This window comes from Trichoplusia ni, chromosome 17 (genome assembly GCF_003590095.1).
Source record: "Trichoplusia ni isolate ovarian cell line Hi5 chromosome 17, tn1, whole genome shotgun sequence".
NCBI lineage: Eukaryota > Metazoa > Arthropoda > Insecta > Lepidoptera > Noctuidae > Trichoplusia > Trichoplusia ni.
The window spans coordinates 2600000-2614126 of NC_039494.1; the positions used below are offsets into that span (position 1 = coordinate 2600000).

General features: G+C 35.6%; 1 protein-coding gene across 2 annotated transcripts in view; it reads right to left on the reverse strand.

Annotated features, from left to right (window-relative positions):
• LOC113502591 (dedicator of cytokinesis protein 3) overlaps nt 1–14127 on the reverse strand; it is a 56197-nt gene that overhangs the window by 16277 nt on the left and 25793 nt on the right. The window contains exons 5-15 of one of the 2 annotated variants that reach the window (XM_026884209.1): nt 10754–10868; nt 7364–7651; nt 6130–6342; nt 5524–5623; nt 3632–3867; nt 2989–3148; nt 2567–2690; nt 2116–2270; nt 1485–1653; nt 936–1070; nt 104–350 (exon numbers count right to left, since the gene is read on the reverse strand). In XM_026884209.1, coding sequence (XP_026740010.1) covers nt 104–350; nt 936–1070; nt 1485–1653; nt 2116–2270; nt 2567–2690; nt 2989–3148; nt 3632–3867; nt 5524–5623; nt 6130–6342; nt 7364–7651; nt 10754–10868 — 1942 coding nt within the window. Of the gene's footprint in view, nt 1–103; nt 351–935; nt 1071–1484; nt 1654–2115; nt 2271–2566; nt 2691–2988; nt 3149–3631; nt 3868–5523; nt 5624–6129; nt 6343–7363; nt 7652–10735; nt 10869–14127 lie in introns of both variants that reach the window. The other variant, XM_026884208.1, reaches the window with a different exon arrangement.

Here is a 14127-nt window from a genome sequence, read left to right on the forward strand (position 1 = left end):
CAGTTCTGCTAGTGATGACTCATGTGGTGGGTATCGCAAGTTTTTTTGTTTTTTTTATTCAACTTGCTACTTTTTTATAAAGTAGGTATTTAAGGACACTTACTTGAGCGGGCGCTAAGTGCTCCTTATACGGGTGTTGAGCGAAAGCTTTCAACGCATGCAGGGCAGCTCTGACATCCCTTCTAAAACTATCTTCATACTGCCCGCCGGTAGCCCTCGCGAACAGGCGTCGGGATCGCACCGCCAGTCGGAATACCGCGCCTAAGGATCGCAGGCATTTGCGGATGGGTTCCTGTCCTTCCGCACTCGCCGCCCATTCGGCACAGTGCTGGACTGATGATAGAAGACCCCTGGAGGAGAAAGAGACAGTTAGAGCCACTTTTTCTTTAATCAGTACAATAAAATTCAAACAAATCGTCGAATTGTTAAGAGCTGTAGTATAAGCTCAATACTCAATTATTTATTGCATTCAAAATTCATTAATGTACATCAAGGTCTTAAAATCTAATAATACAGAACGATTATGGACCCTGTCGGGCACAGCAATATCTTTGGAGAGAGAAAGCAGTAACAAATAGCCTTATATACATACATGGTACATATGCCTATCTAAAATTTTATTTTATCTTTTTATGTATTACATTAATAAATGCAAATGCATAATTTTATATATCATATGTAAGAAATATAATTATATGTATTTATGTAGCTAAATACATTTTGACGTAGAATGTTAAAAAGAATACCTCGAAATCGAAAATAAGGCTTAAATACAAACAAGAGATTGTCCAAAAAGACTAGATTCGTCTTTAAAAAATATTGCTTGTAGCAGATAAATATGAACAAATTAAATAGTGTTCCGATAATTATTGGAAGCTTAAGGTATTAGAAGAAACACATTTTAGAAGAAAAGGTACATCCTCAATCATACTCACTTGTACACCAGAGCCGCTGAGAAATGTTCTTCTATATACACATCGAGTACTGGTCTGAAATGCTGGAACCGACTCTCGTCTAACAAGCTGCATATCGATATTAATACCAAGAATACTGTGCCTGAATGTGGAGTGCTGAAAAATGGAGAAAAGGAAAAATATATAAAATCTGTGATGATCTTCACCTTCTAAATAGGCAACAGCAAACTGCATTGGTCAATAGATCCAGATTAGTACCAATATTTGTTAATATGGATCTTGAAACAATGAACAATCTTTAAGATGCATACAAGAGTCTTATTGACCAGAAACAATACTCGTGATTTATTATCCATAATCAGTAATTTACTTACACAAACACACTTGCTCACACACGCACAAAATTTTGCTCTTATAACATTAGTGCGATATTTAAGTATCAGTGTCAGTGTAAGTAAAAAAAATCAAAGTTGTAGAATTATGGACTCCATCAACGTCGATTAACGTTGAAATTTACGTGTTTTCTAATTCCTTACATACAGGCTTAAGTCTACAATATGAAATCTTTACCTATTTCCATCTTCAGTCGAGAACAGCGCAAACAGCGCATCCAATACATCTCTTAGGAACTTAATGAGCTCTTCACAACTCAGCCCGTCGCCGAGCCTCAACACTCGCAGTAATGTTTCTTGCACCTTCTCAGGCCGAGCGCGCCACTGGAGTAATGCTAGGAGATCCTCTGTGAAAACAAGGAGAATTGGAATTAGATTTGACTTCATCAACATTACTGTTAGAAAGCTTACATAATTACGCCATAATAATTATAATATGAATGTTGCTAACGCCAAGCTTTTAATAAGCTTTTAACAAGCAAATTTCTTAATAACAGTTTTTATACGTAAAGAACGATAAACAAATATTACTGATTGCGTTCCACGCACTACATTAGATTAGAATATTCTTTATTGTACACCAAAGAATTACAGAACTGTTTTTTTTTTCTACTAGAATAAAACTTTGATCACACAGAAGCACAACCGCTTTTGTACATTCTATTTTGTTACTGTACTATGTAAAAAGCGTTACAAACGATTTGATTAATTGTAACCTTTTTTGTAAGATTGTTTCTTAGCTACAGTACAAAACGGCATTATCAATTTAATACTATTTACTAAAAAATAGTTACATAACTAGAACTTACCGTTTTGAGTTAACTTAGTTGAGCACAAAAGCGTGCTAATAGTGCAGTTTTCTTTGGAACTTCTTTGGAAGGAGGGGACTACGCCATTCATAGACCCGATACGAGCGCTGTCAGCCGCACAAGATGGTAGCGATAGGTAGCAAGCTGATGTCAACCTGGGGAATTTTGTGGAGGTATTATATCCAGAAAATCTCAGTTCATTTCATGATATTCTTTAATTTTGTGGTCATTTTGAAAATACTATTTCTATAGGTTAGGAATTCACAAATAATATGAAATAGTTATTATTATTAGTTTATTCATTGAAATAGTGGTGTATCGTATTAGATTTTTCTTAGCAATTTATAAATACCTGAAAACGTTCCATTTCCCTACAAATACACAAAAGTAAATGATATTTAAGGAAAGATCGTCCATCAATATATTTTACATATTTTGGTATAGCACTTACTTGGTAGGATCATCACATTTATACACGTAGAGCTCATGCGCTCCGTCCCGCAAGGTGGCGCCACTGGCCTCCATGAGACGAGCGAACGCGAATCCAAAGAGTTTGCGTTCGGTTTTGTCTCTAGCTGTAAGTATTATTTAATCGTTAAGATGTATGTTATCATGTCAAAGGCAGGCGCGTTTATTCTGGCCCAGATTAAGATGGATTTTTATGCTTATGGTTCGTAAACTGAACAACGATTAAGTACATTTATACTTGTAGATGCGATATTTCTTTTATGTTTTTAATACATTTCTCAACAAATTCTTCCTCAAATCTATTTTCTCAAAGACGGAAGCCACCAATCACATCAACACGAATGTTTTGCGTCCTTGGCACTTACGTGCAATATCTCTAACGAATTGATCACAAAATATACTTACTGGAACAATGTCTGAACTCAATCCGCACATGAGCATTAGTGAAGGTCTCCAGCGGTACCGTCAGGCGCAGGTGTTCGCCCCACGCAGGGCTGTTGTTATGGTACAACACTACTGACTCGTAGGATGTGGATCCAGTACCACTCGCACCCCATACACATTCCTGTGGAGTGTAATTTGTAAGTAGAGTGTGTTTAGGCTTTTTTTAAGGGTTCTAAATACTGTATATTCCAAAATGAACTGGTGAAATCGTCTTTTTTTGAGAAACGTTTATTAGTACACAACAGGATTCATAGATGGCGCTATAACTTTAACTCTATTTAACAAAAAATATTTTTATTTACCGAGTTCGATTTCTGCAAGTTGGAAATTAATTGAGAACTATTAATATATCTCAAAACGTAGATGTAAATATGGCCTATTTTAAAAGCTTATTAGTAGACAAAATGATCAATAGATGGCGCTATACACTACTTTTAATTTTGTTTTATAAATCAATTGAGCACAAATACTTTCAATGATAGAGTATAAGGAAAATGAGTTTAATCTGCACACGAACTGCAAACTTAGCAAATACCGCAATGTATGACAGACCGTGACAATTAACCATACAAAATACAAGGAAAACAAACACAAAGAAACTTACACTAATAACTTGCCCCGTACTATCATGCACAGTGACAGTAGCTAAAACATTCTTCGCCGTACTCTTCCCGCCCCTTTCGAACTCAGCTTTCTCTAACGTCAGGTAAAGGTCGTTGCGAACATCACCCGGCATGATGACGTCAGGGAAACCCCGCTTCGCTGTGATCGTAGCGCCGGACGACACTGCCTCTGTTATGCTGCCGGCGTTTGATAGCAGACGAAGAGCGACTACTATGCCTAAACAAAGGAAACAAAGAGTTTGAGTCATAATGCTATCGGGATTTGGGGTATTTTAATTTGGACGTTCAAGGTCAAGTGTGTGCTAATTTTGGTCTAATTCTTTCCTGCATATGAAATAGGTTTTTGAATGTTCAATATTTATTTATTTACATTCGTGCTACGAGCTTTGTCTTGACTTAAAGTGCTGAATGCATGGATAGCCTGATAGATATGTGGTTGAGGTCTGAGGTTGTGCGAAACGAGTCGCGTGTTCGATTCCCGACTGATCCTGAGTCTAGTTGTTGTGTATGTGACTTGAATATTTCTGATACTCTTCGCGATGGAAGACTAAAATTCCTTAGGGCGGGATCGGGATCTTAGGAATCGTTTTAAAAAGAGAAAAAAGTACGCGTAGTGGTCAATGTTGATGATATTGCATCTCTTCATGTAAGAGTTTGTTTACTTTTGTAAACAGGCACCTATTTTTCCTTATCATATAGCATGTTTGCTGTATGATTTAGGTATCAACATCGTAAATGCCTAGGAGGATGTTTGAAAACCCAACATAAATATGTAAAATCTACGGATGCGGGATGTGAATTATCAGATTCATTTTACCATATGTCATTTCAAATAAGGAAAATATGTAATATATTTTGCGGATCTTCAATGTCCGATAATAGTGATTGCAACACGGTTTGTTCATATATATTTTTTTAATTTATCCCTTATTATTGGAATGTTGAGATTTGATATTAGATGTTTTTGTCTTATTATACCAGAAACCATACATTATATCGAATTCTCATATTTCTGGACTAAATGAAAATTAATGAAAAGAATATCTATCTTCAGTCTGCAACTTGAAATCTACATGCTTATCCTGTGACTGTTTCACCAACTTAAGAGGAACGAAACGAACTTGCATCCACATAATTAGGAAATTTACAAACCTTTGCGATCTTAATTCGCCGTGAAACAACATCAAGTATAAATTATGTTAATCCGTAGTATTTATTGTATGTGACATGCTTTAATTAAGTATGCGAAACAAATTGACTCCTTCCTGTAATTTGTATACGATACTATCTTAAACGTACCGAAACGAGGATGCTACTTATTATAGTCGATTTAGATTTTAACAAGTAGACTTATTATTTATTTTTCTATTTTTTCGAACCACACACCAGTACTACAAAAGATCGCCAATTTACTCGCGAATGGAACCTTTTGTTGTACACGTGAATAAGATTTTGGGAAGAAGTCACAAACTATCATTTAAATATTTTTAACCGGCAAATCTTAAAGCCAATACAAATTTAGACACTCCTTATTTCGCTGACTCACACACAAAGGCAGATCTTAAAAAGAAAAACTCAATTCTTGTAGGACCACTTCATTATCCGCCTGTCATTATTTTATTCAATAAACATATGTATATACAAAAATAATAAACTTAAAAAGCCACTTAGATATGCAGCGACAAATCGACATTCTCTTGTTTCGAACAACCGGTGTGAGACTGGTTTTAGTAGCAATAAATTACTTTAGCTAATGACGGCCAATATATTCAATGACTTAAAACAATTGTAAGTTTCTAAAATGTGTATGTATGTTGAATCTGTATGACAGTACTGTAGTGACTATTAATTAAGTTTTAACAGAGGTACTTACCATAGTTAGGTTGTCCAGGTAAAATATTACATTTGTTTGTCTGTTTCCTTATAAGCATATCATGTAATTGATGGAAGTCTTTCTCTTCACATTGGTAGACCTGGAAAGGAAAACAATATTCAGTGCCTTATAAATTTATATGTAGGTAATATTGGCCAATATGGGAGCATCAAGCTCAATCAAAAGAGTAAAGCAAGGAGGCTCAATAAAACTTGAACGAACATTTTGCGACCAGTTTGATTCATACTCTGATCAACTCAATTTAGATTTAAGTTAAAAGTTTTTGCTCAAGGCGACATATACGAAAATTACTAAATTTTGACTAAGAATCATCATCCTAGAATTTTTCAGGATGCAGATAAGTAGCAGTGTTTCACAAGGAGCGACGGTCTCAATCCGACCTCCTCAACACGATACCTATTATGCAGATTGATGCTAGCTTGTCTACCCCGTAACGAATGTTAAAGATCGCAGGTCACCCTTCCACGGACCGACCGTATCAAACGTAGCTTAACCTATGATCGATCAACTTGTGCAGTTACATTTTAGCCATGAGCTCCTTATGCTGGTAATGTGAGTAAGAATAATTCATAACATCCAACTTACTTTGAAGGTATACTCCTTTTCGCCGGGATGCTGCCCAGGTTGACGTAGGAACTCTGCCAGAGGGAGCACACCAGCTCCCAACGGTCTCCTAGCAACAGGCCCTCGTCTCTCACCCGTACCACTTCCACTGCTACCAGCGCCAGCCCAGCGACCGACTCGTATGACCCACGCGACGAGCCATAGTTCACGGGTGAGATCGGTCGTTGAGAGGTCCTGAAATGTGAACGGATTTGATAATTTTTAAATAAGTGTTATTAGAAATATCCGCCCTTAATGAGTTTTGGCTAGGTACATTCCTGTTGTAGGGAAGGTCCATGTTAAAATAACACATATTTCTAGTCTTTCCTATATTCTAGAGGGAAACAGATTTCTCCTAATTATTAATTACTGACTTAAAATTTCATGGTAAAGAGTTCTCTTGAGCTAAATATTTACAATGTGTTGAATTGATTTTTAGTTTATTCAATAACGTTGCAATTCATTATTTAACAACGCTGAATAACCTAATTTCATTAATCATAATCATATTAAATAATGATGTAATCAAAATACATGTCTAATTGCAATAGTTAATGCAATAACCATAGTCAGTAATATCATCCGCGGAACGTCTAACACCATCGTTAATGATAATCAGTTCGTAAATAACCCTTGTTATCGTACGGTCATTAGTTATTTCGTAAAAGCGAGTAAAAAGTGAGGTACCCTGTGTTATCGACACCTCGCCATATAGGTCTAAACCAGTTCTCTTACCTTCACCTCAATGACGTGTTAAAAAGGGATCATATTACAATAAAAATGTGTTATGGTTTACACTTCTAGAACAAAGTGGAGTGTTTGGTACTTACTAGTTTTATTTGTCAGGGCAAAATTTGAAATACTTCTTCGTAAATAAATGTTCTTTATCCGAAAACTAGCCGGGTAGTACATACCTCATCTAAACAACCTATATTAGTCGAAACATAACGACGAAAGCATAGGTTTTAATTTGAGTCCTGCATTAAAACTGCACTGAACCGTAATAGGATTATGGTATTCATCCGAAAAGTGTAGAAATCATTTTCTTTTTAATTTTTCATATAGATAGCCAAACAGTTTTAAAAAAAAAAACATTTTAGCGCGTGGTGTTGTACTAACGGGGATCGAACCCGCGACACATCGCGCAAAATGGGTTGGGCATAGCGACCTCAACCACTCGGCTATTCGTACAGTCAAATTAACATAATGTACTCACCGCAAACAAAGTACTATTCGCATGCAATCTATCCACATAGTTCGAGAATCCATCCCTGGCGATTCTGATCCGGAATCGCTCCGACAAGGGCTGAGCTCTCCTCGCGTCATGCAGCCATAGCAGTAGCTCGGCCTCGTCACCACCAGCCGTGTGACCGAAGTCCCTCATACTGCACATGAGATGGTGGGACTGGACCGCTGAAGTCGTCATGTTGGAGCTGTTTGATGTGAGCGTGCCTGAGTTGAAGCTGCTGCCCGAGCCGCCTGCCCGACGAAGGGTGCCGCGCCACTGGAACAATAGTCATTTTAAATTTGCAAGAAATTTTAATCTACTAAATACAATTAGGCCTAGGATGTTGAATTAAAGGAGAATTCAAGAAAATCTCAGATTGTAAAGAATTGGTAGGTTACATGCAACTTTTTTGTTCGTACTGGGATGCTTCTGAAAGGTCAAGGCATTGCATAAATGACAAGGTTTAATTGTACAAAAAAAGACTTGGCATATGATCCACATCCATGTTTAACATGTTGATTGTACTTTTATACATATCACGCAAATTTTACAAATGCGATAGTACATGTATTGTTTGTATAAATCTGTGTATATATGTTACCTCTTCAAGCCTAAACGGGATGACCAATAAGATTAACTTTCGTAGAGAGGTAACTCACAGCTTGGATTAACACAAGTAGGCCGCGGGCAACAGCTAGTACTTTTAATATTTTCAAACTAAACACTAACCAAGAAACAAACTACAACTACAAACCATTACCGAACATATTTCGTCATACACAATCAACGCAACATATGCCACGAGTTATGTAACTCGATCTCTTAAATCACTTAACTACGTGCATACCATAAAAGTCAAAGCTCGCAGCAAAGATTTTTGCTGAGTTAATATAAAAGATGCCATACCATGTATTGAATAAACGATGGAGGTTGTATATCACTTGTGCTGATACATGCAAGTGTTATTAAGTAGGTACAGGTGGAAAAAGATAGAGGCACCTACTATTTTTTTTTAATATTATAGTTATCGTTGTGGAAGAGTGACAGCGGACTACAAGTGCACAGAAGCGTCTCTCTTCCTTAACAGTTGATTTAACTTTAGAAGATGGTAGTAGGCCTTACAGAACCCGTATGAAAGGGACATAAAAGGGAGAATGACGTAGCACGGCAGTTCAGGTTTAGTCAGTAAGAGTCTGACACTACCCGTTCCCTCCAACGATGAAGCGGGTGTCCAAGACCGCTTAAAATTAGTTCCTTGTTATTCTAATTGTCCCACCTAATTAATTACTGAATTGGCCACTATTTCAAACCTTATTCATTAATCCCAAGGGAACTTATTTCATTACAGTTTTTTGACATACGAGAATAATTAACTTTTTTTAGCACGTTAATTAGCTGTACCTTGTTAACCCCATGGGGAATAACTAATGAGTTGGAACAAGAACAGGCTTAAACAGGGCGATCACGATGTTGTTTCAACCTTAGGAATTTGCACACAGGTGTGTGATATCTTAAGAATTAGTTAATGTTATGGAGTTGTGCGTGTTTCTGCCTCTCTTCCTTTTTTATATTTGTTTTGCGTACGCGTAAGTGAGTACTTATTTAAAAAAAACGACTCTAGGTCTGAGGCGTCTAATCCCTTTGTCCTACCGGAGCGAGGACCAAACCCGCGACACGTCGAGCACAGTTGGACATGGTGACCTCAGCCACTCGGCTATGTGCAATGCAGTCTTAGTATCATTTAGCCACGGAATAGAGAGGAGCAAAAAGGAGTAATAAAGCGTTTTGTATTAACACTGCATTTCACGATAAAAGAGTTTTGATTGGCTTAAAGGTCACGAAATACGTGTGACTATCATAATTAGAACTTCAGCATCGAAAGCTAAGGAACCTCAACACGGAAGCTTAGAAAAGCAGGTTCAATATAATTAAACCGCCTACATTCAACTGCGATCGTTCGAAAACATTACAGGTGGTTTCATAGCAAATTCTTATAATTAAACAAGCTCGTTAGACAAGAAAAACCAGACTGATCCGAGAATATATTTAACTTGGATTATGTCTCGTCTTGAGTACCGTTACTTGCGACTATTATTGGATACAAGAAAACTTGATTTAGATTTTTTACTATGAATCAGCCCTTCACTTGTTAGTTTTTTTGGCAGATCGCGGTCTTAATATTAAGTACTTTTAGGTTCCATGAAGTGCGTAAATAATATTTATCTCAAGTTGTTTTTTACATTTGCTTTCTTATATTTTTTTCTACTTTGGAAGGAAACCAGATGTAAAGGATTATACCTTGTTTCTGATAATAATGTTTTGATTCCCGGATAATAAGTTCAATTGTACAATCTAGGTGTAATAAACAACAACAATACTTATATATAATAACAATGATGTTAATTTACTTTTAAACCCATTACACAAGTCCTATTACCTATAATAACATAACATTATATTGAAATATGGTGATATTCAATACACAGGTAAACGTGGTAAAAGTGTTTGAATGAAATTAACAGGAAAACTGGAACTGGAGATTCCTACCTGCTCGTATGACGCAATATAACGCAATAACATAATATATTGTAGTTGTACTTTGTTTAAAATGTTGCTTAAGTTAGGTAGGTGTCCTTGAATAAAATTAAGGAATAAAAAAGTTTTTATTTCACGTAAACCTTTTTCAAGCTCTTACGACACGTTGAGATTAATTGCTCTAGCAAATAGTGCGGGGTAGCTAAATCTCATACCTATAGAAAAGAAACGGCAAAAACTATAGACATAGAATAGTCAAAGGATACCCTTGATATTTATAACCTATCGTAACGAATTAGATAACTTTGTGACCTAGTCATAATAAACTTGAGTCTTGGGTTTCTTGTCCGCCCACACTTCGGTCTTAAATCCTTCCAAGTTCCAACGTAAACAAAGAAATATAGCAATGATCCCTTTATCATTGAACTAGCTGTTGCGAGCGACTTTGTCCATGCGGTTATGAAGATTTAACATTATAATAAAAAAATGGAATTTCAGTTTTATAGTGCACACATTACTTCAGTGCTCCTATTAATCATAGTGTAATGGTATATGGAATACGGTCCAACCTATTTATCTCTTACGAATAATAAGAGGGGCATAAAAGTTTTGGGAAATCTTTTACACACAAGAATCTGTTTCTTTTCAATGAATAAAAAAATACAGTAATAGAGAGCATCATCTAGGGTTTATCCAAAGTCCACCCAAACTCAGAAAGCTATTAGTCATGCATTTTTTTTGTACCATGCGGCAGGTTAGTAATGATTCATATTTAAAGTATGTTAATGTATATTAATAATAAATTAAGCCTATTCATATATTTACATCTTCGAAGCCACGTACCGCCTTTGCCCGTTCCGCGCTTTCCACGTGCACTCTGTACAACTCCACAAGGCTCATGTCTTCAGGGTCAACTGCCTCCGCACCGCGTCTAGGTACTAATTCAAGCCCTAGTTTTCTGAAAAAGGAAAGAAATATACCTGTTATAATGTGGATTAAGACTACCATATACAATCGTCAACCGCCTGTGTCTAAGGATAGACATGATAATGGCAATAAGGCTGTTTCTCAATTTGAGTTAATTAAGTTTGGATCCCTTTTTTCTAAAGTTATACAAACTTAGTGTTTGTTGAGAATAGTTTTAAAGCAAAAAAAGTCATTTAACCTTTACAATAGCTAGTATGCAAGATTTAACAAGTTATCGTTAAATTTGAAACAGTAAAAATATACTTATAAAATGTTTAACCTAATGCGCTGTAATGCAATAGCAGATGAATAAAAAAATATTAAGGAAAATTAATTGTATTATGCTTAAACGTAGACAATGACGAGTGAATAATGAATATAATATGTAAATAATTTACAAATCGAGTTTCCTTGCATAAAAACCCCAATACGTGCAGACTTGAGCGTGCGAATATTATGCTTCATCCAAAAATGGTTTCTTGGAAATAAAACCTGACCGTCCCAATATGTTAGGAATGTCGCCCTAAATGTCAAATATTGGCTCTGATTGTTCTATAATATAATATGTGTTACAGTTATTAAGAAATACTTGAACATATAAAAATACCGAATAATTAAGAAATAATAGTAGACAATTTTAATGGCGGTTGTATTACTTATAATAATGTCGCCAGGTACAATAATATAATTATGTAAGTATCGGCATCGTTTGAGGATAAAAAGACGTTATCTTTTAACATCAAGTAAAACGTTTACAGAATACATTAACGTATTAACGAGAAGGTATAACAGTTATTTAAGGAAAATACCAATAAGTAGGTACTTTGTGAAACAAGACCATGGATAAGAAACTTAAGAATTCTTCAAGCTAATTCTCATCCCCACTAAATACGAATAAAAAAACCATACAAAATGGTCACTTTCGGAAGAGTATGGTTACTATGTAGTGATAGACAACCTTATAAAAAAGTAATATCTCAACCTTAAGTAACGTATTAGTGGCCCTCAATAGATTCAAGTTCAGATATGTATTTTGAATGTTTCTCGTAACTTTAATCGTGCAGATAATTGAGTCTGCGGAAATAGCAAATAAACAATAATTATACGTTCCAAAAGAAGAGCATATTTTAAACCCGAATTAGATGAGCGGCTAAACGGTCACGAAACTATCGCAGAACGAGCTTTCAATCAGCTTATTCACAAGTTGAATTTCAAAATGTAGCACACTGAAAATAAACCTTAACACGGTCAGATAAGGTCTTATTTTGTTAAGCAAGTAATTTCTTAGCTACGCAAGTCATTACTATAAGTTTTCCTGATCGAAAGATGGCGGTAGAAAATCCATATTACGAATAAATGCTAATGATTAAGAAGTTACTACATACAGGACATTAAGCTGTTGCGAAGTGTATTATAAAATAGTCACGTTTGGACAGGCAAAAAGAATTTCTGGGAGACAATTCGACTACTAAGGCAGATTACATTCAATCGAAAACATGAAAAATACCAGTAGTAAAAAAAATACAACTTAGTTCAAAAGGATTTGATACCAGTCTACACTCCTGAGTTAAATATCGGCACGGGCTAATGAGGCTCATTCAAGTTTATTTAGCAGCAATACTGGTAGTTGTACTGTTAATGTTCCCTTATATGTCTGAGAAGTGGTCCTGCTGGGTAACAGTAAAAGGCGAATGATTAAATTAACATCAATGTTTGATTGAGAGTAGTACAATAAGAAGCTCGAATTTAATTTATTATAATAGCTATAGATGTTGTCAGATATCGTCGGCAGTCCACGAAGGCAGATAAGTTATTTTTTAAATAACATACACCCTGTGAGGAAAATAAATAGAAATACATATTTAGACATAATGACATCAGTCTATTCGAAGTTCTATCTTATTTATATTATTACCTACTACAATTTAAAACAATGTTGTTGTTATTATGACACATCTTTTTCCAAACAATAAATGAAAACAATTGTAAATCCCTTTATGCAGAACCCATTAGGAAAAGTTGAATAAAAACAATTGAGTCATGAAATTTGATGCAGGTATTTATTTGTACTGCAAAAAAGTTTGAATTACAGTTAGACCAATACAGGAGACATATTGTCTAATATTATAGTTTTTTAACTGGCTGACAGACTGCAAACCTATAGAAAAAATCTCGTTAAATGGATCAAAGAAAGAACAGAAACATTCGAATGGATCGCAAAGATTCGCCGATTAATTGTAATTATTCAGATTTATTTGACCCTCAAGGTGACTAAGCCGTTTCCTTTTAAAAATGATTCAGCAATACCGTTACATTAATTTGTATTATGCACAATTTTTGTCTAGAATTGCAATGTAACAGGACTAATGCTGTATTAGGATCTATGAATATTAATGAGATATTATTACGTAGCCAATAATAATACCAGATAGAACATAGCACATAAAAGTTTTTAAATAGATTTTCCTCGGTAATACAACCTCTTTTTTCTACGTATGTGTGGTATACAGATAAAAATGCAAACTAAATATCTATAGTGAACAGAGATCCCAGACGGCGGAGGTATGCAATAGTGTGACCACGTGGCTGTTCTTCAGATGCCGCGCGAAAAACCGGTTCCCTTTAGCAAATGTATTAAAATATGCACATGCAGACTTTTCTACACGATAGACATTCCTGGACATTGTTCAAAGACCACTAATAGTCTGAGGCATAGTCTGAGGTTCTGCGCGAGATTTTAAAAATAATATTAAAAAGATGTAGAAATCGTTGACTAAGTGCTTTGGAAGGGAATTTCACCATTATTACTTACCCGTATTAATTATTAAGAAAAGTATAATATGAGAAAGGTAATGCCATTTCATGCGACAGCCATTTCATTACATTGAAGTCGTGCTTAGCGCAACCTGAGCGAAATTCAAGACAAGATTGAGTAGTTATTGCGTAACCAAGTTTGTATAGAGAAAAAAACAGGACTTTGTACACGAGTCATTTAGAACTGGCTTCTTATTGGTTGTTGATTACCTAAATAAATCCATGGTATGGGTCCGTTCGATGTGCAACAGAAAGGTCACCAAACCAGTTATTCGAGCGACACTGGTTGATGTCTGGCGGGGCGGTTACCGCACGCCACCCAATAATGCTTATGCGACGGAGAAAGAATACTTAGCTTTTAAAACCTTGTGTCTTAACTGTACTTATCCGATGAAAGTAATGTATATTTTTAAGAAATCGTTTAATGTCTCAATAGC